General features: G+C 34.8%; 4 protein-coding genes across 5 annotated transcripts; 2 read left to right on the top strand and 2 right to left on the bottom strand.

The window, feature by feature from the left end:
- The first annotated feature begins 2,834 nt into the window (after positions 1 to 2,834).
- On the top strand, positions 2,835 to 15,054 carry LOC112501307 (K(+) efflux antiporter 4). Of its 2 annotated transcripts, XM_025105024.1 has the most exons (21): positions 2,916 to 3,129; positions 3,450 to 3,493; positions 4,252 to 4,310; positions 4,508 to 4,586; positions 4,774 to 4,835; positions 4,970 to 5,045; positions 5,249 to 5,323; positions 5,460 to 5,531; positions 5,673 to 5,756; positions 6,027 to 6,095; positions 7,037 to 7,114; positions 7,286 to 7,374; positions 8,542 to 8,644; positions 8,761 to 8,814; positions 9,297 to 9,392; positions 10,643 to 10,831; positions 10,920 to 10,997; positions 11,503 to 11,547; positions 12,616 to 12,699; positions 14,531 to 14,587; positions 14,667 to 15,054. In XM_025105024.1, the coding sequence occupies exons 1-21, from the start codon at positions 2,916 to 2,918 to the stop codon at positions 14,679 to 14,681; spliced, it is 1,722 nt and encodes a 573-aa protein (XP_024960792.1). In that variant the 3' UTR covers positions 14,682 to 15,054. The 2 variants fall into 2 exon arrangements, with proteins under 2 accessions (XP_024960791.1, XP_024960792.1); XM_025105023.1 differs by having other exon boundaries at positions 2,835 to 3,129; positions 14,531 to 15,054.
- Positions 15,055 to 17,226: 2,172 nt separating this feature from the next.
- Positions 17,227 to 20,281, bottom strand: LOC112500534 (glucosamine 6-phosphate N-acetyltransferase). Its single transcript, XM_025104037.1, has 2 exons — positions 20,199 to 20,281; positions 17,227 to 17,924 (listed from the first exon to the last, which is right to left on the bottom strand). Exon 2 carries the CDS (start codon positions 17,897 to 17,899, stop codon positions 17,435 to 17,437), a length of 465 nt encoding a protein of 154 aa, XP_024959805.1. The 5' UTR covers positions 17,900 to 17,924; positions 20,199 to 20,281; the 3' UTR covers positions 17,227 to 17,434.
- Positions 20,282 to 22,383: 2,102 nt separating this feature from the next.
- On the bottom strand, positions 22,384 to 24,656 carry LOC112500707 (thiamine phosphate phosphatase-like protein). The gene is made up of 4 exons (XM_025104264.1): positions 24,380 to 24,656; positions 23,977 to 24,098; positions 23,381 to 23,582; positions 22,384 to 22,803 (listed from the first exon to the last, which is right to left on the bottom strand). Exons 1-4 carry the CDS (start codon positions 24,506 to 24,508, stop codon positions 22,522 to 22,524), a joined length of 735 nt encoding a protein of 244 aa, XP_024960032.1. The 5' UTR covers positions 24,509 to 24,656; the 3' UTR covers positions 22,384 to 22,521.
- A 1,951-nt stretch (positions 24,657 to 26,607) lies between these two features.
- On the top strand, positions 26,608 to 27,373 carry LOC112500677 (putative germin-like protein 2-1). The gene is made up of 2 exons (XM_025104222.1): positions 26,608 to 26,757; positions 26,838 to 27,373. Exons 1-2 carry the CDS (start codon positions 26,646 to 26,648, stop codon positions 27,371 to 27,373), a joined length of 648 nt encoding a protein of 215 aa, XP_024959990.1. The 5' UTR covers positions 26,608 to 26,645.
- Positions 27,374 to 27,623: the final 250 nt, after the last annotated feature.

Below are 27,623 nucleotides of genomic sequence, written 5' to 3'. Positions count from 1 at the left end.
TATATATATATATATATATATATATATATATATATATATATATATATATATATATATATGCACCCCCTACTCATTTGAAAATTATTTGGTCCTCATCTATTGGTATATTCTTGACTAAAGTGTCTATTTGTTTTGTGGGATTGGTTATAGGAGAAGGCTCAAGTAATAACCATGAATATTTAATTGTAAGAATTTGTTATATATATTCAGGGCAAACCTATATTGACTCATGTAGTGGTATGGGTCATCGTTTCATGGTTCTATCAATTGGGGAAAAAGATACGTTGCAACTATATCGTTTTTGAAACTGAAAGCTTTGACATAATAGTCCCGTGCCACTACTCGGTCGTTCCCCTCCTCTCCCCTCTCTCAAAGGTTTTTCTTGGTCTTTTGTATTTTAACTGTTAAACACTTTATGATCCTTTTTACATGCATTTCACCAAAATAAAATGTATTTGCCTATGGAACAAGTAATAATTAAAGCTATTTTTTTTACCCATGTGATTTGTAATTCGTTGTTGTTTTTGTCTTTAAGGCTAACTGTGTCAACAGTTTACTATCAAGTATAAATTGTAAATCACTTGGACAAAAGCAATAGTAAATTATAAACTATAGAAATAAATTATAAACTAGGGTTGCATATGGGTTAGGTTGGTCGGGTTGGAGACATTTGAATAATCCAACCCAATGTTTGTGGTTTGATAAATCTCAACCTAACTCGATCCGAACAAAACTTCAACCCAACCTAATGCACACTGTGTGAGTTGGGTTGAAATTTGGTATATCATTTTATAAAACGGAGTAAAATTAAACTGAAAACATATAAAAAACTAACAAACTCAAAAAAGAATGTTAATGGTTCATGTAAATAAGAAAGTAAAATTACGTTTGAAATTGTAACATAATTTTGAATAACGTTAATTACGGATTGTTCTAATATCAAATGTATATATATTAATTAAGAACTTAACAATCATATTAAATCCATCGTATATGAAAACATCGGGTTAGGTTCAAATAGCTCTAATCTAATTCCAACCCAAATCCTAATAGATGTTATTTGGTCTAATTTTGTATCAACTATGTGTCAGGTTAATTCAATTTGATTTTTTTTTTAAAGTTTTTTCAGGTTGAGTTGGCCGGTTTGTTCGGGTTAGTCGGTTTCTTAAGTACCCCTATCTTAAACCACAGGGACTAAAATGTAGTTTACTGAAAAAGGAAGAATTTATAGATGGGCTATTTTTTGGGCCATGGGCCATGGGCTCTACTATTAATTATTTGGGCTTAAACATCAAAGGCTTTGAAATTACAAGTATCGTAGTTTAAAAAAATGTTTGAATTTACAGGTCGTTTACCAAACACTTACTCGGTAAGCACTTATCAGTAGAATTTAACACTGCCATTTACCTATCGGGTAAGATTCTGGTCAACAAAAACGGTATCGTATGCAACAATTTTACCCGGTAAGTGCTAATTGTGGTCCAAGCCATTGCCCTCATTACTAGGTAAGACTTTCGATCCATGTCTCGTTCTTACCGGATAAGATTTTTTGTCTTTGCCTTATTCATATGCTAAGGTAATCTAACTTGATAAGTGTTTACTCATGTAAAAATTTGGTAAACGACCCCTTAGTCTCTCCATCAAAGGAAACAGAAAGAGAAGGATTTGAACCATCGATACAAAATTGTACACCACAAATAGGAGCTATCTCTCAAGGCATTTAAAAATTCTATTAGATAAGGAACAATTTCGTCGTTTTATCGATTTTTGTCTTCTATACAGTCAAAAAGTACAAGGACCAATATAGTAAGAGTCATTATTCTTGTTTATCTTACCAAATAATATTTTTGACCTTCAAAATTAATTGTTGATAAACGTTTATTACCTGCTGAGTAAGAGTTTTTCCCGTCACTTATTGGGTAAAAAATCTCACTCACTGGGTAAGTTTTTCGGTCTTTATGTGCCTCTTACCATGTAAGAGTATCTCCAACAGTTATTTGTTACTGAATATTAAACGTCAAAACCTCTAAAATAATTACGTTCAACTCCAACATCTACTCTAATTTAACAATTTTACTATTAAATTATTCTATATATTTGATAAAATATTAGGGGTTGTTTGTTTATCTCTTAATAGTTTCATTAAGAGGCAACATCTGAATCGTTAAGAGGTGAATCTTGTTTGGCAAAAAAAAGTCTGTCTCTTAATGGTTCTAAAACCCTCTTAATAAATTTGTATCCTGGATCTCCCTTGACCATTAAGAGCCATAATTTCATTGTACACAATTACCAAACAATTATATTTCATTTTGTACTATATCATGAGATCCTCTTAATCATTCTGATCACTTAATCATTCTGCAACAAATCATTCAATAATTACCAAACAACCCCTAATTCTATTTCATAAAAATTTATTTTCAACATCTCTTATTGGTGAGAAATAATTAAATACTATTTTTCTTTATGTGGAGTTTTAAAGATTTTCCTAAAATTTAGAGATTTTCATATATATTTTTTTGTTAATAATACAACTTTTTATAAAGATAATAATTAATTATTTTGTTAGAACTCRATAATTATCATAATTTTATTTTTATATTTTTAAATTGTAATTAATTTTAATTTTTTTTTATATTAAAATCATATAAATTATATTTTGTGTTGGAAATTTTGTTGGATCCACGAAGCTTTACCTACCAGAACGGCAACCCAAATTTGCGTGAATTGAAAAGCATACAATCTCACTTCTCTTCACCCCCGATCCGCGGCAGCACTCAAGTCCCTTTCTCCACTTCCCACTCCGCCACACTCCGCCCACTCCTCGCCGTCGTCACCACCGCCGCCGCCGGTCACTCTTGCCTTTCACCAACGCCTCCTTCCTCACTTCATCTTCATCTCTCTACAACCTCATAATGTTGCGAAAATCACTTCTCCCTCTCTTCCTTCTCGATCTTCTCTGCTTTATATGCTTACTTGCTGCCGAAGATTCCTTAATTTTCAACGAAGACGTTGGAGTCCTTAATGTCACTACTACTGGATCAAATAGATCTAAGGAAGATAGCTTTGCTGGCATGCTTGATCGTGCTCTTGAGAAGGAGTTTCCTGAGAATGATGAACAGTCCGATGGTTAGTTAGATCTTGAATTTTTTGTTTCTTTTGTTTATTTTAACAATGATGATGTTTTTGCTAGGTTTAGTTTGATTGTTACTTCTGATTTAGTTTGAGAATGTAGAGTAGAGAATCATACGTTCTTATTTTTTTTGAGCTATTTAGGGCAGACATTTAGGTACATTCCGATATCATGTGTTTTATTTACTTACACTAGGAATTTCGTGTATGAATATCGTTACTTTGAAGTCCTAATTGAAAATTTGGGTTTATGCATTAATGAAACGTAAGCTACTGTGCTTAAGTTGGTAACGTGTTCCTTTATCACTCTTACCCAGGTACTGATCCTGGGAGCTTCAATAACAGTGTGGCAGGGCAACAGGTGTGTGATAGAGTTTTAAGATTTGGATTGTTTTCATGGAAGTTTCAACCTTGTTGGCTAACCAACCAAACCCAGCGCATGAAAATCCATTGCATGGTCTTTAATGAGCAATCAAATATGGGTTTTCTAAATATAACCTTGTTTACTTAGGTGTAGGTCATACTCATATGATGTTGTGACCTTTCATATCATCAAAATATGAACTGATCCTTGCATGTCTAGGGTTTAGAAGGGATCGTTATTGTCGCTAATAACCAATACTAACTGTCAGTTGGCTTAACCTTTACATGTTTTGGAGACCCCTTGAATATCCAATTATCCACGAATGTCCTGTACATTATGGACGCATGATCACAATTGAGATTTCTATTGGGACTCTCCCAAATGTATCATGATTCGATCATTTCTTAGCTATGATTCTGCCAAAGGGATCCATAGATTTGACCTACGAAATTTGTTATCTTGCAAGTTTAATCACATTGTGGATCCAATCTTCGTTTCTCCCTCCCATCAAGTAAATGCCACTGACAATTTTGTCACGAAAATGCTCAAGAACAAAAAGTACTAGGACCAAAGTTTTGTGAGAAGTTATTGTAGTTGCAAATTGAAATTTTTTTGTTAAGAAAGTAGTAGCAAAATCATTATCTATCTTCTACTAGGAAAACACTGGCTTTTACATAAATTTTCTAGAATTCTTTTCCTAGGAATGGAGTCAGTAATGGCTCTCTCATTATTTGCTGACACGTTTCACATGTCAGGCAGTTCTGGAAACTGTTGCTAGAGTCAAGTCGAAGAGAAATGAAAGCAAAGAGGAGAAGTATGTGCTGCTGTTTGTATAAAATTTTCTTTTTGTGTACAAGTCAGAGTGCATGATTGTGATCCATGTAGCTCTTCCAATATGGTTGTTTTCAATTTGGATGAGAACAAATCTGAGATGTTCCTTGATTCTCTTGCTCCCTGGTTATGGAAGTCAATAGTTTAATATACCTGATCTTTATGTTACTTGTAATTTAGGTCATTTCAGCTTCATGATGTCTTCAATTTGGATAATGAGAACCGTCCTGAAGATACACCAAGACTGATAGATAGCAAGGTAATTTTTATTCTTTCAAGTTTAACTTTATATATGATGTACCAGCAGATGGACAGGTAGTGTATCAAGTGAAGTCCTTAGAATAAATTGTTCTTCCATTTTTGTGTTTGCTGGTGCATGTGTGTGTATATATGAAATCCAAATTCAATTTTGAGAAGTTGATCTTGTATTTTCAATCTTTGCTCAGGACAATGTCTTTATCATGTCCAATCCCAAGTCTAAGTATCCTGTGCTACAATTAGACCTAAGGTATGTCTTTCAACCCCACCCAATGAAACACTGAGTCTTTCGACTTGTGCATCTTCTCTGTTATTGCGTCTATGTCCCATAAATTTTCTATAGGTTGGTAGCTGATGCATACTCTTCTTGTTACTTTTTGACAGGTTGATATCTGATTTGGTTGTCGTCATTGTCTCTGCAACTTGTGGTGGGATTGCATTTGCTTGTGCTGGGCAGCCGGTCTGGTCATTATTAATGCTTTATCAATTACTTAGTAATTTGATATTTTCTCCTTTTTTGCTTAATTTTTGTATAATATTAAATAAGGCTCTTCCTGACACAGAGACTTTATTTATGGGGTTATCATATTTTTTAAGACATGTATTAAATGGAGAACCGTCTTTCATAGTTCTAACATTTCTTTGCGCTTTAAAACCATGCAGGTTATTACAGGATATTTGCTAGCAGGATCGGTGATTGGACCGGGGGGACTTAGCTTTGTTAATGAACTGGTTCAGGTATGTCACATCATCTCTGTCTTAATGAGGATTATTATAAATTATTATGAGCATCCAATTTTACTCTCATGGGAATTGTCATATAATCATATTAACTTCACATTGATCCTAATGTCTTGTTGATATATGCATGCAGGTTGAGACTGTTGCTCAGTTTGGTGTAATTTTTCTTCTTTTTGCATTGGGCCTGGAGTTCTCATCAGCAAAGGTTTTCTAACCACCCACACATACCCCAACATCCCCTATTTTCACACACGCACAGAGAAAGAATCACATAAATTAAAAATGTTTTTGGTCTCTCTCTGTGTGACACCTTTGTAATCGAGTCCTCACTGTTACATGATTGCAGCTTCGTGTTGTCCGAGCAGTTGCTGTCTTAGGAGGTCTGCTACAGATATTTCTTTTTATGTGCTTGTCTGGAGTAATTGCTATGGTATGCATTTATTTTATCAGATTTATCTGGTTTTTGTTACAAGGTTGTCGAGGTGTATGCTTCTTAAATGGTAATTTGCTCGGTAGAATTAGTCACATGTTAGGTGCTATTCAAAACTTTGAAAATTATGTCAGTGGACATGGATAGTTATGATCTTCCATTCTCTCATCAAATAATAGGATGATTGGAGATTTAATAGCATAGCATAGTTGAAAGACCATTGATATTACCTTCATGTTATTTGATTTGTGTTCTTGATTTCTTTTGCAGTTATGTGGTGGTGAAGCTTCTGAAGGTGTATTTGTCGGTGCCTTCCTTTCCATGTCATCAACGGCAGTGGTAATTATATATGGCATAAGTGAATTCTTCAAGTTATTTATTAATTTTTTATAGCAGCATTATAATATAGACAACACCTACTTGTGAGATTCTTTATATGAAGTTGTATAAGGGGTGCAATTCTTTGAAACTTGTCCTCTAATCTGATCATGTTTCCGAAAGTAGTTCAACTTTCTGAGCTCTATTCAACCCTAGCCATAAGATGAGGTAAATGTCCTGCTCAATGTGGCACAGTTAAAAACTTAAAGTAGGTTTATCAATTAAATTCTTTATTATAAAACTATTGATATCAATTGCTAGTGTTCAAGTGTCTCTTGTTCTTAGTATGCACTCATCATCACAAATGATATTAGAATTCCTTCTTAGACTTGGCTTGGTTTTAGCTACTTAAGTTAATTCATGTAAGCAACAATCACATTCATCTGGTAACCTGTGCATATATGTTGGGAATGTCAATGCTCTTGGAACATAGATATTTGTTATGCTATTCATTAGAATTGATTGGCATTGGAATTCACTCGAAAAATGTGGCCACTCTTAATGAGAAGTTGGGGCTGAGCTTTTGCGTACTTGAGCTCACCTATAAAGAGGTATTTTACACTTGGGGCTTGGTTGTACTTTACCAAACTATATATGCCTTCTGATTTATTTTTCTCCTTTGATGGAGTTAGCTTGACAGCCAATTGTGGTGCTGAAGTTCAAATTAGTTGTAGGGAACTTTCTTCTTTCGAAAATTCTCCTTCATTAATCTTTATTCATTCGGGCAACCATAGAGTTAATTGTTTAAAAAATGCTTTACATTATTTTATATTAGACTATTGGTATCATTTGACAAGCAGACATCGACTTTAAGTTAAAAATTAAAATGACTCAACTAAGATTTATCAAATTAACTTTACCCTTTTTGGGTGATGCTGACACCTTGTCTTGGCATGCCACAGGTTTTGAAGTTTTTAATGGAAAAGAATAGTATTAGCACTCTGTATGGGCAAGTCACTGTTGGTACCCTTATTTTGCAGGTTGGTTTCTTCTTTCTTTTTTATTTGCCACAGTGGTAGTAGAAAAGGCAACTATGATCGACATTTATTGTTAAAGCAATTAGTGAAGACTGCTAGACAGTGTTGCTATGGTGCTTCACATGCCACCTAGGCTATTTGACAACTTGGTTTTGATGTATCTTTCTGTGCCAGGATTGTGCGGTGGGTTTATTGTTTGCACTGCTTCCAATCCTGGGTGGTACTTCTGGAGTTCTTGAAGGCATGTTATCAATGACAAAGACGTAAGTAAATGAACCTGAACCTGAAGAACTGCATCAACTACTACTGTAGTGAAAAATTGGCATCATATTCTCTATATGCAAAACTGTATGAACTTCATAATGTACTAGTAATCTTACAAATCTCATTTACTGCACATCTCGTGGTATCAACCATTGATTCACGATTTAGCATCCTAAATTAATCACCTTTTGACCATCATCAGCAACTTGAACTGAAGTTCTGCAACATTCCAAAAATTAAACCAAGTACTTCTGTTGTCTGGATGTGAAACATCTTTATAGGTGTGTATTCTGACTTGATTGGAACCCCTGTGACTATCTCATGAGCTACTTCTAGTGTCTTACTCTACTCTTCTCCATTTACAACTATCCATTTCTACCTTACCCGGCTAATTTTGGATGAAAGGCTTGATGTTATTGTTTGATGTGGGTTTAGATAATTTAGTGAAGCTTATGTTGTGAATATTTCTTCCTATTAGTTTTCGTACATACGATTCTGTAATGTGATATTTTGATCAATAAAGCGACCACAAAGCAATATCTTTTTGGTTCTCTGTTCATCTATTAAACCTGCAACCTCTCATGAATCGGTTGAGTGTTTGGCTTATCTTTATCTGCAAGTCACAGGTAGCAGTTGCTCCATGCTATTTGTGGCACCTTTTGTGTCTGCCTATTGGCTTTCATGGTTTAATAAAGACGGAATAGGATGTTCACTTTCCGGATTTTACTAAATGCACACATAAGCGCAAATAAAATGTTGTATTCTCAGTTTTCAAAAAAACCAATCAGATATATACCGGTGAGCTGCATGCCACTGTGTAGGAGAACATTTGATTTATTCTTAGCGAAGCACATATGCATATTAATGTGGGTTATATTTTGTATTATGCCAAAGCATGACAACACGAACTTATACCACATATTCAGAAAGTGAAAAGAGAAGTTACCAGTCTAGTGCTACGTCTGTCATCTGTGCAGTGGGATACTGCAGCTTAGCTTGAAGGTTTGGCAGATGGAGATTCCCCTTGTAGTTGCACGATAGGTGTGGTGCATGTTTGTGTTGTGTACTTGTGTTGCTTTAGCAAGAAAATGTGTAACTTATCTGTTACTCTAATTTTGTTAAATCTCTTTCTTCCACTGTACATCCCTAATGTTTAGTTTTATCAGGTTGGTGACCTTGATTACGTTCTTGGCCGTTTTGTCGATATTATCCCGCACTTGTATTCCTTGGTTTCTTAATCTTATGATAAGCCTATCATCTCAATCCCAGGTATTCAGTATCCCTTTCTGGCTGATCAATTTCTTTTGGTTCAGATTCCTAAACAGATCAAATTTCTCTTCCTTCTGATTCATATGCTTTGATGTTATTTCATTGACAATGTGCAGACCAATGAACTTTATCAGTTGGCGTCTGTGGCTTTCTGCTTGATAGTTGCATCGGTTAGCTTCATTACTCAACAATCTTTCCTTAGTAATTACTTGTATTTTTGCCAGATGCGGCCCATCGTCTCAAAACAAATGTCCATAATGAGAAAGGCACAGTTTTAGAATTGTGTAATTATTATACTTTTTAATCAACTAAATGACAATCTTACCCCTAGTAATAGAGAGAGAGTAATAAATTTCTCCATATCATAATTAAGGGTAGAATTGGAAGTAGACGCCGACTTTTGAAAGTGAACATTATTTTGGGACAAACTAATATAAAAACGTGGACACTTATTTTGGGACGGAGGGAGCAATATGTTAGATGAAGGTTATTGGGTCAGATAGTTTGCAGCATGTCATTTTTATTGCTCTTATTCGGGATGGATACCTTGCCAAATGGTTGGTTTTCCATCTGCTACTGTTTTATGATATGCTATTGAGATTAGCTATGCAAATGCACTATGCTTATTTACCGTAATTGTTGTATCATCCAGTGTAGTGACAAGCTGGGTTTAAGCCTTGAATTGGGTAGCTTTGCTGCTGGAGTGATGATATCAACAACTGATCTTGCTCAGCATACTCTTGAACAAGTAAGATAACTTATGGGTAGATCTAATAATTATTGTATTATTTTTTACATTTGTGCTTGGTTTTCATGAATAGCAAGTATAAATGTGTCTGGTATGCTTAGAACTTAAAAACGCTTCAAGGACCCATTTAGTAAAAACATCGTGTGTCAAATAACTGACAACTTAGGTGACCTTGTAAAATATTGTTGTTTGATGGTTTCTCGGATTCCGTGGTTTACAATTTAGGTGGCGGGGTTTTATGTCCCTTTATTTCATTGGGGTAACTTTTGACTTATTTTGCACATTTCTCGCATGCTGGAGTTCCTCAAGGAAACAACCGCTCTACTCTTTAAGAGTCGAGATCCGGTCTGCATACATCTCAACTCACCAGATCCCACCACCGGTTGGGATATACTATGCTTGTTTGGTTTGGTTTGGGTTTTATGTGCCTTCAATACTCACTGCATACAGCTTGTGTTTTGAACTCTGCTATAGAGCCTAGTTTTACTTAAGAGAATTTTAATGCATGTATTACCGCCTTTTGATCAAGAATTCCCAGAAACCCAACCCAACAGTCTTTTCTTCTACACGTTACACTTTTTTGGCCCTACGGCATACCAACTCTTTTGAGCTTGTTATTCAACTTTTCAGTTTTGCTATTATCATCTTCTTTAGTTGTAGTTTTCTTCCGTCGCTGCTTGACATATATTGTTACTCGTGATGTAATACTCCCTCCTTTCCAAAATAAACCACCACAACGGAAAAGGCACATAGTTTTAGAAATGCGTAATTGTTACACTCTTTAATTAACTAAATGACAATTTTACTCTTAATAATAGAGGGATTAACAAATTTCTCCATCTCATCATTAAGGGTAAAATTGGAAAGTAGACACTTATTGTAGGACGGAGGGAGTATTATTTGACCCATCCTAGTTTCAAATTGCCTCCTACCAGGGAAGTTTGCTCGTCACGTTTTGCTTCATATATGTATATATATCCTTAAGCTTTGCCGAGATTCAAGTATGACAATGCATTTATTTTCTTATTCTTGCCCAATCAAAATGTGAGAAATGCAACAAAAAAAATCATTGCTTTACTTTTGTTGCTTTAATTTCCCTTCCAGCTCTTAAAATGACGATCTGATTTTCCTTTTTCTGTATTTGAAAATGGTTATATTTCATTTTGATTGTGTCATACTCTATAAGGAACTCATTTCTTAATAATTGAGAAAGCACTTTGTTGATTAATTTGGAGCTCATTTTGTTTCAGGTTGAACCCATTCGGAATTTCTTTGCTGCTCTTTTTCTTGCCAGCATCGGGATGCTTATTCATGTTCAATTTCTTTGGAACCACATCGATATTTTACTAGCTTCTGTTATAATGGTGGTTGTTATAAAGACTTTAGTAGTTGCCACAGTAGTCAAAGGATTTGGATACACCAACAAGACCGCTCTTCTTGTAAGGGTTTTATGCTACTTCTCGTGTACTTTTAATAGTTTCTGTTAGCTTTATTGACAAATGAACCTTAGTTTATAACTTGATGTAGGTTGGAATGTCCCTTGCCCAAATCGGGGAATTTGCTTTTGTCCTTCTAAGTCGTGCCTCTAATCTTCATCTCATTGAGGTAATATTTCAATTCAACCACTTTCTTCCCTGCCCAAAATAACAATAATTTTTGGTTATTATATCTAGGGGTGTAAACAAGCCGAGCGGGTCGAGTAGTAAGTTATTTGAGCTCGGCTCGTAAAAATAATACCAGACTCGAGTTCGACTTGAATAGCTTTTCAGAGTAGGGCTCACTTGAGCTCGGATATTTTTTGAATTATTGTGCTCGAGCTTGATGCTCGTTTATGGGTTTGAATTCGCAATCGGTTAACTTGTTTATTGGCACGAGTAGAACATTGGTGTCATGGATCTCGACTCGTTAAGTTAAATGAGTTCTATTTTCTTTTTGAGATCGACTCGCGCTCGAGAATGATCAAGCTCGAGCTCGAGTAGCTTGTTAAAAGATCAAATTGTTTACGCCCCTAATCATATAGCTGTGTGATTCATAAAACATGCACTTTCAATTTTTTCCATTACAATTTCAAAACGGGAACATTACATGATGACAACTGCCTGTTTTGCAGGGCAAATTGTATCTACTGCTTCTTGGCACAACAGCTCTCAGCCTGGTACGTTAGTTGTCATCATTATCTTGGATCTCCCCTCCTGTCCACTGTAACAGTAAAAAAACGAAGGGAAGAGATGCAAATTTGATTTGGACGTTAATCCATTCAGTTTTTAACTTCAAAACTACTTCCTCCGTCCCAAAAGTGTCCGTATTTCTATTTGAGTTCGTCCTAAAGTATTCACTTTCAAAAATAAATAGTTATAATTTACTAAATTTCAAATATTATCCTTCAACTATGATGCACACATATTTAAGAGTTGATGAGATGGAGAGAAAGAGAGAGAGAGATGCAATTTCATTTGGAAGTCAATCCATTCAGTTTTCAACTTCAAAATTACTTCCTCAGTCCTAAAACAACTATCCATATTTCTATTTAAGGGCCTGTTAAGCTGGTTTTCCATTAAGTCATGTATGGATAAAGCTATTTGTGTGGATTAATATGTCGGTATGGATTTGAAATGTTTTTTTCTTTTCTTGGGAGGGTATTTTCATAGATGGAAGAATCATATTTTTTATTTGGGAGGGGAATGTTTGGATTAAACCTTGCTTCTGCACAAAGCTCCCTAGTTGAAGCTTTACTAAATAAGCCACCTCCCATATTATTAAGTCAGTACCAAACAATCATATATAGCTAACCGAATAAGCTGCAAACAAACATAGTTTGTTCTAAAATAAGCGTCCACTTTCAAAAATAAGTAGTTATAATTTACTAAATTTCCAAGTTTATCCTTTAACTAAGACGCACGAATATTTAAGAGTGACGAGATGGAGAGAGAGAAGGTTTGCTTCAGGGTAAAGTTGTAATTCTATTAATTAAAAAGTTTAATACTTGCACAATTCTTGAATTGGTTTTTTTTATTGTGGACATTTATTTGTGGACGGAAGGAGTACCACAAATTCTCAGGGTGATTGACATGAATTCCATAACAATGCCAAAATTTACCATTATTTTTGGTGTTGCTTGTAACGTTTTCATAGTTAAGTTTGCTTAATATGGTTTCTTGAATATCCATTTAGAGAACCAAAAGCGAACAAATGCGATCACATTAATGAGATTTCTCTTGTGCAGGTGACGACACCGTTTCTTTTCAAACTAATTCCTGCCGTTGTACATCTTGGAGTATTATTGCGTTGGTTCTCACCCGATACAGAGGTGACGATCTTTTCTCATAGACGTTTTACCAGCATTGTTCGAAAATATGCATTGCACAACGTAACCCATTAATGCATCATACAGTGAAATTTCTAACACAATTTCTAAAATGCCATGTCAGCTTTAGCAGTTATTCAGAAATTACCCTCTACAACAACAATTTCTCTACATAATTTCTTAAGTAACGAAGCAGCATGAAAATCTACATTTTAATCAAATAACAACAAAATTACAATTACATCTTACTATAAGTTACATATTTGATACTCCCTCCGTCCTAAATAGTGTCCACATTTCTATTTTAGTTTGTCCTAAATCGAGGGTCCACATTTCTGTTTTAGTTTGTCTAGATTGAGTGTCCACATTCCTATTATACCCTTAATTACGAGATGGAAATAGTTTCTCTCTCTATTATCAAGGGTAAAAGTGTCTTTTAGTTATTTAAAAATTGTAATAATTACACAATTTTAAAACTGTGTGCCATTTTCATTGTGGACATTTATTTTGGGACGGAGGGAGTATTAGATTATAGTAAATAATATGTAATTGCAATTTTGTTGTTATTTGATTAAAATATATGTAACTGATACATATTTGATATAAATTATAATTTTGTTGTTATTTGATTAAAAAATAGCTTTTTATGTAGAAATTGTTGTCGCATAAGGTAATTCTTGAATAATTGCTAAATTTGACATGACGCTTTAGAAATTGTGTTAGAAATTCATTGTAGTGGATATTAATACTAGAAATTACCAAAACCATAATTTCTAATACAAAAGTGTGCCACATCAGCACTTTTTCTCCTACGTGGCCCTTAGGCAATTGCTTAGCAATTACCATAGTGGATCATAAAAGATCTTGTACAGAATTTCTAGTACCATGGCATTTGGAAGTTATTCGTGTATATATATATATATATGTATATATGTATGAGGAGGTTTGTTATTTTAGAAACCATGTAATTCTTACAAACCAATCTTAGCCATCCATCTAGTCTAATAAATATCTGATTTCATTTTGTTTTCTATTTTGAAATCATGATCATAATGAATGAACTTGCCATCTTCCATATAATATCAATCATAATTAATGAATCATGATATATTTTTTCCCATAAAAATATCTCGAAATTGATTATGGTTTGTAAAATAAACTCTCTCTCTCTCTCTCTATATATATATATAGGGAAAGGTTCATTTGAGAAATGGTAAACATTTGAGATGTAAAGAAGTGATTCTAGTCCTTCATCTGGTCAACAGTTGCGGCTTTGACCGTGAAGCACCGGATAATTCCTTGCATGGGTATTCGGGAGATAGAGGAGTAGTTTCGTAGCTTTTACAAATAAGCGGCAAACGGGTTCATATGTGAACCCATGTGATACACATATAAACTATATGTTCATATGTGAACCCGTTAATTAGTTCACATATGAACTATTTAACTGATTCATATATGAACCCACATGTTCATATATAATCAGTTAATTAGTTCATATGTGAAGTACATGGGCTCATATGTGAATCAGTTAAAATAGTTTTTATGTGAATTACATGAGTTCATATATGGATATATAATTCATATGTGAATCATATAGGTTCATATATGAACCCGTTTTGCCGCTTATATGTAAACATGAAGAAACTACCCTTTCAATTTTTAGCACAACCGCAATTTTTTGACCAGTCAAAGCCGTAATTATTGACCATATGAAGGGCGAGGATCACTTCTTTACTTATAAAATATTTATCACTTCTCTAAATAATCTTTGGCTATATATATATATATATATTCATTGTTGGGAATAATGACCGATGTGTTTTGATTACAGATGCTGTTTAAAGGAGAACTGATGCGTTCCGACACTGCCAAACGTATTAGTTTGATGGTAGATGTCTCTCATGATTTATAATGTATCGTTAAGTATGAATTACTACGGAAAAAAAAGACATGACTCAAAATCACAGGCAATGGACGTCTGATTCTTCTCGGCACAGGTGCATAAAAGAGTCGACACGAGCTTAACTTCAAATCCAAAGGAACAAATGTCTAAAATACCCCCGGCCCTTCCTACCGACTAAGAAAGGTAGCCCTATACATTACATACTAACCCAACCTGCACCACTATGTACATATACATATATCTATATATACATACTCCCCTCCTCGGATAATTCTGATTTTAGCTTCTTAAAACATCGTTGATTTTGTATTTGTAGTTCGAACGATTTTTTTTTTCTGTTACTGGAAATCTGTATGTCGTGAATCCATCATCACTCCTAACGAAGAGTCTAATCCCGTTACGTAGATTTGAATTTGTTTCATTTGAGTTTGTGGTCAGTAAATGTAATATACTATGTGATTATATATAAATGTTATATATATATATGTGTGTGTGTGTATATATATGTATGTATATGGATGCATTGTCTTTTTGAAGTTAAAGAAGAAAGAGAAATGAAGGTTTGGGTTTGTGGGTTTGTGGGTTTGATTAGCAGGTTGATGGTGATGATGGCAAAAGTTAGGGATGTGTATGAGCTCAAAAGGTAATCTGACTTATCCAATTTCTTTGGTTATGTGAAAACAATGCAAACAATATTTTGGAGAAAAAGTTGATTACTTCGAACATGGGTTCCACACGGAACCTGCTTTCAAGGACACTAATACAAGGGGGCGTTTTTGGTTCACTTGGCTGCTGAGTTAGCGGAGGCCTGTATCAAACTCAAGACCTGACTTATATTTGTAAAAAGTCATCTCACCTCTTTGCCAACTGAGCTACATGTCAGAAGGTTTTAAATGCATGTATGTTTGGGTTAACCTTTTGGCTTTGGTGGTAACATCATGTGGGTCTATTGTCTGTCTGTCTTTTTTGTATTAAATTGTATACGAGAAAGATTACTCTTCATAGCTAAGCTATATGCTAGCCTCGAATATGCAAGTGTTTCGAGTCCGGCAACAAGGAGTTGCAATATATTCGAGGATTGGATTTTTTGTGTATCTGATTTGTCTCATAATGTTTTTGGGACGGGATAATGTAAGCCATCCAAGAAGTTGCTAGGAGCTCTTGGTTACAAACCCCCCTTTTTTAACGGATAATGCCCCCATAAAATGATAAAGCTACATCAGCTATAAGATATATCTATGCTATATTATAAAGCATTTGACAAAAAAAATTAAAAATCATTTTTTATGCATGAAGTACTGTTTATTGATTTATATTACTTAAAATTTAAGATTACCAGTAAATTATGCGTAAGTATAACTTATTTAAGCTTCATGTTTTGATTCGCGTAACTAACTGTAGATAAACATAATTAAATAGAGAATAAATATCTTATTTTTAAATATAAAAAATCTAAAATATAAGTACGATAATCATTGACTTCTAACAAAATACTTGATTATTATTTTTATAAATTTATGTTATTAAACAAAAATAAAAAAATGAATTAAAGAAATACACAATTAAAAACGAAATTTTTTAAATAATTAACTTGGTACTAATATCAATATTTTTTTTCAATTTTTTATGATATCTTCATATTTAAATTTTATTCAAAAATAAAAATATTGTTTTTTTCTCAAAACCACGTAAAACTATGTTATAACATTGCAAAAAAATAAATAAAATAAAATATTAGAATCGATATGTATCTCGCTACATTAATGAGCATGATAATAATAATGTATTATTTTACTTCTCACATTAATATAAATATATTTCATCTTTTAACTTAAATGTAGGAAGTAAGATTGGAGATATAGCTAATACAATAAAAATATATACATTGCTCACAAATTTTTTAAAGGAATTCAAACCTCTTTTGGCGCTTGATGTCTTAATACAGTAAAAGTTGTACATAAAAAAATTAAAAATAAGTAAAATCATTGAAATACTCCTCGAGGATTGGATTCCAGTGAGAAGAAGAGTTAAGTTGAGAAACGTAAGAAGAGATCTCCACTCTTGGACACACATTAGGATGAGATGGACCAGACCAATTCCCGTATCAAACCCGACTCGTAGGTGGGTTTGAGATTGAAGGTAATCAGGGGTCCAGATTCATTTTTACATTTCTCATCTTAACTTTCATTCTCACATCGATCCTTCCTCTACCTCTCAATTGGACTTCAACACAAAAAAAAAATGCGTTTTTCGTCCTTGTGGTTTATCAAAAATTGTGATTTTTTTCCCTATGATATAGAAATTAATTGCTATTTTTGTTTTCATGATTTACAATTTGTCATTGTTTTGGTCCATATGATTTACAATTCTTTATTGTTTTGATCCATTGTACTTAAAGGTAAGAATTAGTTCAGGAACGAAAATATCAATAAAATCCAAACCATAGGGACAAAAATCAAAATTATTAACAAATCACAGGCACAATAGGGGCTTAGTGAGTGTTTGAAGCCACACAAAGGAGAGGCTGGCAATTGTGTTTAGCCGATTAATTCAGAGAACAACAACGGACTAACTAGAATCTCGTAGGTGACGATGAAGCGGGACAATCTCATAGCAATTTACTACAAAAGTAACGGCTATTAGAGAGAGAAAAAACTGTCGAAAATTGACAAACGCGACTAAATGAAGTCCGTTAAAATCTAGCGTGTTCAGGACGACAACTAACGGAAACACAGGCAACCAAAGTAAGAGAAGCAAAGATCCTCAATTATGAACACGACAGCTTTCGATTCGAATTTAACGAATTCGAACTCCAAATTTCTAAATTTATCTTCAAATGAAATACTTAACCATCTGGATTTCCTTCTCTTTAAACCCACATTTCTCATAAAAAGCCTTGTTATCAACACTGCAATCAAGAATCACCTTATAACAACCCATCAAACAAGCATGATCTGCAAGAAAACTCACCACTTTCTTCCCTAATTGCATCCCTCTCGCACTCGAATCCACCACCACATCTTCGATGTGTCCAACTTTCCCGCAACTCCGTATAAATTTCTTCTCGAGAAACACGCTTCCAGTTGCAACGATCTTGGATGAACTCGTGTCTTCGATCACACATATAACATGATCATCACCGTATGATCGCAGCTCTTCGAATCGCTTTTGGAATTCATCGTCTGATACAGAACCACACACCGTAAGTTGCTGCAGTAGTTCCATGAAACCCTTGTTCTTATCTGTTATCTCAAGCTTTCTAACTCGATATGTTTTTTCATCCTTGTTGCTTTGCATCTTTTTCTATTATAGTTTATGTAGACTGTATAAGAATAAAAGAAACAAACTATCATTACAAGATAACCAACTTTTCGAATCTTTATCATATATGCTTCTCTCTCTTTTCAGTATTTTCACGGGGACAGCTGCCATACTTTTTGGGGTAGAAGTCAGGTCTATGTACTTTTTACCCTCCCCAGACCCCATCTCATGTGGGAGGTACTGGGTTCGTTTGGTTTGGTTATAACCAACTTATCTCAAAGCTTTTAATTAGCAAGTAACCTATAAAAAATAGCATGCTAATTTGTTGTGGTGAATCATCAGACCATTTTATATAATTGGATTCACAAGAGAATGAAGGGGTTGGTAGTTAAGCTATAACACATTAACACGGGTTAGGAGGTGAAGAATGTACACTTTTATAAGCTAACTAAGACCCGGGATAGACGGGTGTTGCCAAAAGGCGGGGGTCAAAGGTGGCCGCACCCCCTTGTGGGGTTCTAGGGGAAATGCCCCCGGCAATGTCATTCAAAAGCAAGATTCAGAAAGCAATATGCCTTCTGAAATACCAAGTCCTGAACTTAGAGGATATGTTGAGTTCAGAAGGTATGGCTATTGGCTAGTTTATGAAGGCAGGACTTGGGCTCATAAGGCCGGTCACTTTCTGAATTTAGTAAAACAACCGTTTGTCTTAACCACCCAATAACTTCCTGTAACTGACTACCTTTCATAGGTGCATTCATTCTTGGTTTTAATATACAAAACTTTACCTAAGTCAACAATATGAATTGAGATTATCCTCGAGAAAATTTCATGCAACCCGAGAAGGATAAATGGTCGAAATATTTCTTAAGAAAAGTGATTCTACATGATTTCATATTTTAATCCAAGTGTTACTGTGATTTCTCCCGAACCCTAAACCCAACAATATTTTTGGATTGCCATGAGGATAAAGATGAACTAAGAATGCCACTAATTGTATGGACCAAAATTGGATCTTCAAGGTCTGAGCAATTAGGCGAATCGGTATTCATTCTGGGCGAGATAAATGCGCCCTGTCGAGGCTCGAGGGTGCATATTTATATATCTAAGAACATGAATCTTAGAGGATCTTCAACAGTTTCTTCATTGATCTCCAAAATAGAGAAGGTAAAATCAAAATCTCCAAACAAAATTACATCCAACTAAATTTAACATTTAAAGGGTACTTTCATGGTTTCAACACCATCCCACCCACACTGTTAGATTCCCACATCAGCTAGACTTAGACCATTTCTCCTCTACTCGAGGGCTCTTTTGGAGAGTAATATAACAGTGACCCACATATTTTCACATGGTCTCAAGGACAATCGTGTCCATCTAGCCTCCGTTGGAGGGAGCGTGACAGAATCCTACATTAGCTAGACTTGGACCATTTCTCCTCTATATACGTTAGAACCTCCCAATTCTCTCATCAAGGACTCTTTTGGAGAGTAATACATCAGTGTTCCACATATTTTCACACACATCATCACAAGTTTATCCCAATGTAACATGTGATAGGTGAAAACCATGAATGATATACCATAAAACTATATATATATGGAATACGCAATTTTTTTTTGTTAAAGCACATTTACGGACAGTCCAACACATGTTTCAGCTATCTACAGTAACAAACTAACAGCTCAATTGCCATGCCTGAGAAACAATGGCAGCAACAGCGGCAGATTTCAAACTTTCACAAAGCTGAGAGATGCCAATATGAGAGTAGCATCGAATGAGAACAATCCAATTATGCGGATGGTTAGCAAATAGTAAAAGCGACAACTATATGAAGACGAAGGGAGTGTTACGATGTGCAAAGTTACAGTATTCAATTTTCGGAGTTTGCGAAATGAATCCAGACTTCCATTTTTGCCAGAATTGTTATAAGAAAACAAGGTAAATGTAGAATTGTAACTATTTCATAAACCCAGTCTCTGAATTTGATCCTATTAATCACTTTGAAATGCAAAAATGCCAGATAACCTTCAAAGGATGACTACAACAAAATGAAGGAACGATTGATTGGTGAAGGAAAATGGTTGATTAGTTAAACCAATACCAGCAACCAAAAATCATCCCTTATTTTAGATTCAGAAAGAAAGTAGAAACCTATCGAGGCAAACCGAAACAGGTGAATATTGAAGATGCAAACCTAAATTCAGATAGAAGTAGAAACCCTAATTTCAGATTAAAACAATCAAATCGAAAGTATATACCTATAATTTCAGATAGAACAATTAATTTGACGAAGAACCTACACAAATCAAAAGAAAGATAATAGAAATTGAACCTGAAATCTCAAATTACAATGAACAAACGATCAGAGATTTGAGAGAAGATGAAGCATCATGCAAAGCTGTGATCTGTGAGCTTGGGACAGTGTAGTTGAGTCACTTGAGTGAAGAAGATGAACGCGGGTTTGGGCCGCTTTAACCCATTCGACCCGTTTACAGAAAGCCCATTGGACCCGGCCCAATACATAGTTACATACCAATTACCAACTAAATAATTTAAATATTCGCCATTTTTTTTAATGTTTTAATGGAAAAACATCATAGTCAATATAATCATTCATTTTTTTTATTAACCAGTATATCCAACCCATTATGTGAGACAACTAATTACAGGGCAACCACCTACTATGCGGGTAGCTCGAAGTCATCATATTTGAACATCCGTAGCCACAAGGGGATTTTTATTCCTCCTTGGATTTGAACATGTGACCTCCAGACACTTTTGACCTTTGGAGCCCAAACTCAAACCAATCAAACACTACCCTGTGGTTTATTTTTCTTTTTCTCGTTATTAGAGATGCACAAAAAATTGCAAGTTCGAAGTTCGGTTTGAAAATACCTGGGACTAGCAGCTCTAGTCCAGACCCACGTTCGGCCTTGAAGCCTAACGAGGCCAACTCTTTTTTCATCCGTTCAAAGTTTGACCCGAAAAGTCTTTTTTCAGCCAGTTAAAGATTGACCTGAAAACTTACTCCTTCGATTCCAGAACCTGGCCCGGTTTTTTTACTTAATGAAAAATCGGTTTGAAAGGCCCGGTCTTAAGTTTGAAAACGATGAAACATTATGCATCTCTAGTTATTATTACGGTTTTATCTCATTGGTACAATGTTCAAATTGTCGGGCACAAAAATCAAAAGCCACATCGACGCATGATTTCTTCAACACTATCGGCGTGAATTGTACATGAAAAATGTTATATGATTTATTTTCAGGTTAAGATTTCAAAAGTTCTAACAAGTATCACGAATATGTACTTTGAAAATGCTCTTTTTATTGCTCAAATCAATTAGAAACACAAGTGATATATACCCTTTATATTTTGATTATCTTGGGGTTGTTTGGCAGTTGCTGAATGGTTTGGTACAAAATGATTAAGTGGTCAAAAATGATTAAGGGGCCGGTTACTAAACACTTACTTGGTAAGTGCTTAACGTATAAATTTCATCATCGGAAGAACATGAGAAGGGCCAAGAATCTCACTGGGTAAGAGCGATGAGAAAGATAAAGACTCTTACCCAGGTAATCATTTACCCAGTAAATAGTTGCATTCGATACGTTTTGATGTACGAAAATCTTACGCATCAAAATAAATTATAGTGTTGACTCTTATTGGTAAGATCTTACCGGATAAGCATTTGGGTAAACGGCCCCTAAGAGGCTCTCATGATATAGTGCAAAATAAAATATAATTATTCGGTAATTTTTTACAATGGAATTAGGGCGCTGAATGGTTAAGGGAGGACCAAGATACAAAATCATCCAGAGGATTTTAGAACCATTAAGAGACAAATTTTTTTTTGCCAAATAAGATTCACCTCTTAACAATTAAAAGACCGACTTTTAACAATAACTATTAAGAGGTAAACAAACATCTCCTTAATAAAAGTTGTTGCAATTCCCAAAATAATTGTATGTAAAATGTGGCCTTGATATCAGAAACGTTTCAATCTTTTTAAAGGCTCTGCTATATCCAAAACTTTTGACTACGTTGCATAAATGAGATATAACAACGAATATATATATGTTAAGAACAAAATGGGCTAAACCTAAAACGATTAACAATCTGAAACTAAACCTGAACCATTAATAATTTGAACCTAAAACCAAATAATTAATGGTTTGAATCTAAATAATTTCGGCTATAGTTTTACACATGTCGATAAAAAGACCCTAAACACATGTAAATTTAGACTCCAAAATCTCAGCGGCCCTCTTCAAAATCCCATATTTAACATGTTAAGGGACGACCCTGTTTGATATACACATATTTTGAGTTCCAAATCTACACACCTATTGTCCCAAAAAAAAGTTAACGGTTTCATACCCTAGTTCGAGTCTCATCAATCCACTGGAGATTTTCCTAGCTGCTATTTTCAGTGCCCATACGATTAGTCGACATAAGTATAAGCTGAATCAGATATCCACGGTTACCCAGAAAAACGCGCATACCCACTACCCTAAAAACCAACACCAACTTAATCTCTCGATGAAGATTAAAAACTACAAGACTTCAATTATCACGCATCATTCACGTGTTGTTTGTTTTTCAGTAAACACCTCAAATTCATAATTTATGTCTTAATGAATAAGAGATTAGAGTTATAAGACTGTTTGTTTTTCAGCTGAATCGGAATCAGTAAGCCGAAGCAAAATCTTGTTGAGTTCTTCTCCATCCATCCATTCATGAACTTGTGGCTTGATGGGCACAGACGATTTTGAAATCAAATGATGTAAAGGGAAGTTTTTTCTTGGCATCACATGATCTTCTTCTCCAAGCTTCAAGGTTGGGCAAAAATCGCCTCCCCCGTCTCCGATGTAGATTATTACGTGTTTCTTGCCATTTTCGGACCTCGAATCTTGCAGTTGATTCAATACAGATCCCTGTTTAGAATATACGGAACCCTGTTAGATTGTTGCTCAACAGACCCATTTGAAAAACGAAACAAAATTCAATATCGATACTTGTCAAAATTCAATATTAATAATTCTCGAGCTCGAATCAATCTCGAACAATAAATAAAGCTCGCTTAACTTAACGAGTCGAGCTCCATAACATCAGTGTTCGATGAAACTTGTTCGAAAGCTCGATTAAACTTTACGAATCGAGTGGAGCATACACTTTTTTGAGTCGAACATATTTATATGTTTACAAATTATATAACCAAAATATGAAAATCCGAGCTTGAGCAAATAAACGAGTTAAAACCTGATATTATTTTTTCGAGGCGAGCTCAAATAACCTGCTATTCGACTCAATTCGGCTCATTGACAATACTGATTACTAGTGTGTCAAGTCCTTAGAGTGGTAGACCTTACATTGACTCTGATACCATGTGAGAATATCTAGAAACGTTTTAGGCAAAGTACGGAGATTCCAACATAGACTTGGGAAATGAACCAAATCTAGCCGAACAACTGTACTAGGGTGGAGTTTAATAGTTATAATGATTTGGGTTACCTTGCACAAATTGGGAGGGCAAAGATTGCAGCCATGAGGTGCCATGGCTGAACCATGATAAGGAAAGATTCTAAGCCTGCCTTCTTCATCAACAACAGTCGGGTTCGTGATGATCTCCGAAAAGCAACCATAAACTCCATGGTTTTTCAAGATTGTTTCGATGAAGAACTGATTAGCATCACTAAGTACCTTCAAGTCACATCTGAAACAATCACAAATCATCACCACCTTAAAATCATTCATATCACAAGAGATAGGTTCCGTTAAGAACCTAAAATTGATTTAGGATCCGGAACCGCCCACAACGCAACATATGGTATATTTATCAAGAATATGGACATGATATTCATCATGATTGTACGATACGTGATAAATAACACATCCATATTCATCATGAATGTGTGATTCATGATGAATATCACATCCATAATGTGCGATGCATGACGAATAACACTTCCATATTCATCATGAATACCAAAGAGGGACTGTGAGGCATTATGGGCGATTCCGGTTTCCTAATCAATTTTGGGTTTCTAACGGAACTTCAACTCCATATCAGAAACTGCAAACCAAGAAGATGATATATTAGTAAATACCCAAGAACATGAGCTGATCTAATGGCGGAAACAATCTGTGGATGCAATCGAACACGATTCAAACAGTTTGCGATATCTTCGATCGTTTTCCCCTGAGGATGTAGCTCCGCCATCATCCTATCCTGAATTCAATAAACACAACATAAAATATTATCCAATCAATGATTTTAATTATGAATTTGAAGAACCCTAATTTTAAAATTGAAACCTAACAGTAAAATCAAATTGAAATTAGAACCAAACGCCATCCAATTCCAATCAAATAGGTTTTGAATCGGCTGATTTTGCAACGCCAGAACCTTCACATTCTTCATCAAAAGCACAATTTAATTGATTCTATGCAAACTGAAATTGTGTTGCGAATCGGTTGAAGAGTATAGAAAAACGTGGAAATCATACAAACCATGAGAGAATTCCATGGCAAGGTTTCGCGAAGCTGGTTAAATATTTGGGTCAAACCCATTTCTACCACCACCCAACGATCGCTATCGTCGTCCATGATCGTCCGATCAAAATCCCATAGAATCATCATTTCTCCGACGACCTAGGAACAGCAGTGGATTCTCCGGCGCCACTGAGAAAGCTTTAAGCGGCGGCGCCGGTGAGTTTACGCCAGTAATTTTGATTGGATGGGTTACTGATAATAGCATTGATTGTTTAGTTAAACTGTTTGTTTTTTTCTCACGTGATTAGAGTGGGCTTTCAAAAGATAAAAGATTAAATCACGTGATGATTGATTTTTTTAATATAATTTAATTTTCTTCTATTATTTTTAATGCATTTCTAACTGATAGGGCATGTAGAAAATCAATCGATCCAATTGGAACCGATTAATTCAATTAGAACCTACCGATCATAATTAGATCAGATTGGATTGAAAATTTCAACATTCAATTTGAACCAGTCGATTTCGAATGACAGTACAGAACCGACCAAAATCGAACCGAACCAATCAACATCCAATTAATCATCCGATGATCATCTAGTTGTTCATCCAACTATCATCCAATTAGTTTATTTTCAAATTGATGAAATCAAAATTTGTTTTATGTGAGTCTTTGAATTTTTAACTTCTCTTGTGTTGGTTTTAACACATATTAAAAGTGATTAATCAATTTGTATTATAGTGGAGAATTTGATTGAATTAACACACCAGATGAATCCAATCCCAACGGATCATCCATTAAATATCTGATGGATATCCAATAAAAATATCTGATGGAACCGAACCAATCCAATCATGCGATGGGATTAGATTAGATCGGTTATCCAATGTTAATCGGATCGGATCAGTTGACAAAATCCAACATCCAATGGATGATTGATCAGTTCGGTTCCCTCATATTCAATGGATGTCAACTAATGAACAGACCTACTAACAGATTCTCTAAAATGGAAATATTAGGATTTATGTTTCAACAGATTTTCCACAACTTTTTTCAAAATGAAAGTAGGAGAGAAGATGAAAATCTCCAAATTTGAAAAACTCTTTATAATTGTTATTTACGGGTTGTTTGTTTACCTCTTAATAGTTTTATTAAGAGTCAACATTTGAATCGTTAAGAGGTGAATCTTGTTTGACAAAAAAAAAGTCTTGTCTTCTAATAGTTATAAAATCTTCCGAATGATTTTGTATCCTAAATATCACTTAACCATTAAGCATCTTAATTCCATTGTAAACAATTACCGAACAATTATATTTCATTTTCATTATATCATGAGAACCTCTTAATCATTCTGACCACTTAATCATTAGGTAATTGGTGTTTGGTTTGTAAGATTTAGAATGTAATTGAACTTCGTTCTTTATACATAATTTAAAAAACAAATTATAAATAATTATAACAATAATTAAATTACTTTTTGGTAACTGGTTTTTATAAACCAATGTTTTTAACATATTTTAAACATTATTACAAACAAATTCTACCAAATCCCGTGAAATTCCAATTACCCCAACGAGATTTCTAAATCTATGTTTATGGATCTCAATTACGAACATTTCTTAAACCAAATACGAGATTGGATTGGATCTAATTTCAAATCTCATAAAATCCCGTGAACCGAACGAACTTTAAGCGTGAACTATATAAATCAAAATATCGTCATTAGTCGTACGTGTCTGACGACTAATGTATTTATCTGTTTTTTTAATGGTATCTGTCTTTTACATGTGTTAAATCCATCCATTAATTCAAAGCCATTTTAAAAGCATTTACAACAGAAAAATAACTGAAAATTGGGGATGAGAATCTGTTGCCCCAGTGTTCATCGTCCCTTTTCCAATCCACCAATCAGATAAATACATATCATCAAATAAAAAAGATAAACCTGAATCATATAAAGTTATATTAAATAAAACAATAATATGTCTTCATCTGATTTATCTGATCCAACAATAGATCATAATAAACAACGTATTATTATTCCAAAATTAATGTTATTTGCCGGCTTGAAACAAACACAAAGCTTCACATACAAAAACCTATTTTTTAATCTCTTTTGGATCTTTGTAGTTTGACTGAGTCAATCATCCGCGGACGGCATTAACATATGGAAGCCTTTCATCCATGGCTTCTTTGCTTTCTCACACTATAAAAACAACCTTAAATTCACAACTATTCCATCACAACTCGATCGATCTTTTTTCGAATCCATTCGGCTTATCAATGGCACGTGTTTTCGGCTCGATCATGCTTCTCGCTCTCGGTTTCTCGATGGCCATGGCAGCGGATCATAGTCCGCTTCAAGATTTTTGTGTTGCTGACACAAATGGCCAAGGTACCGTGATTGTTTTCATTTGTTTTTTCTGTGATCTTTTGGTTTAGATTTTGATGTTATAATTACGTTTATTATGGCAGTTTTGGTGAACGGAATGACTTGCAAAAACCCGAYTATGGTTCAAGCCAGTGACTTCTACTTTGGTGGGCTCCACATGATGGGAAACACCTCGAATCCTGTGGGGTCCAGGGTGACCCCTGTTTCCGTGACACAGTTGCCAGGACTCAACACTTTGGGAATCTCGWTGGCTCGTATTGATTACGCTCCATGGGGAATCAACCCACCTCACACGCATCCTCGTGCTTCTGAAATCTTGGTTGTGTTGGAAGGCAGTTTGGAGGTCGGATTTGTCACATCAAACCCTGAAAACCGTCATATTTCCAAAGTATTGTATAAGGGTGACGTCTTTGTTTTCCCAGTTAACCTCGTACATTACCAAAAAAACAACGGGAAGACGAACGCGGTTGCAATTGCAGCATTGAGTAGCCAGAACCCTGGCGTCATCCCGATTGCAAATGTGGTTTTTGGTTCTAAACCAGATATATCAACTGATATTCTCGCCAAGGCCTTCCAAACCAGCGATGACGTTATCAGTAACATTCAGTTCAAGTTTTAGGAAAAATCACCRAWAAGTAWGCTARACAGTTTACGAAAACGGCAAMRATTGRTTGTATGTTTGATTTTATGTTATATTTTGTTTCTAATGAAAATTTGTTTACGTGGAATTTGTCATTTCTACATTTTAAAAACAAACTGTTAACTTGAACTGAAAGTGTTGACGATTATGAATGCAAGTAACTGAGATTGCCAGCCTACGCAAATTTGTCAACTGATCGGATCATTCATTATTTTTATACAGTCCATGA

The sequence above is a fragment of the Cynara cardunculus genome, assembly GCF_001531365.2.
Source record: "Cynara cardunculus var. scolymus isolate 2C chromosome LG 17, CcrdV1, whole genome shotgun sequence".
NCBI lineage: Eukaryota > Viridiplantae > Streptophyta > Magnoliopsida > Asterales > Asteraceae > Cynara > Cynara cardunculus.
Note: the sequence above shows the minus strand (reverse complement) of the source record. Positions and strands in the feature narration are given on the sequence as shown.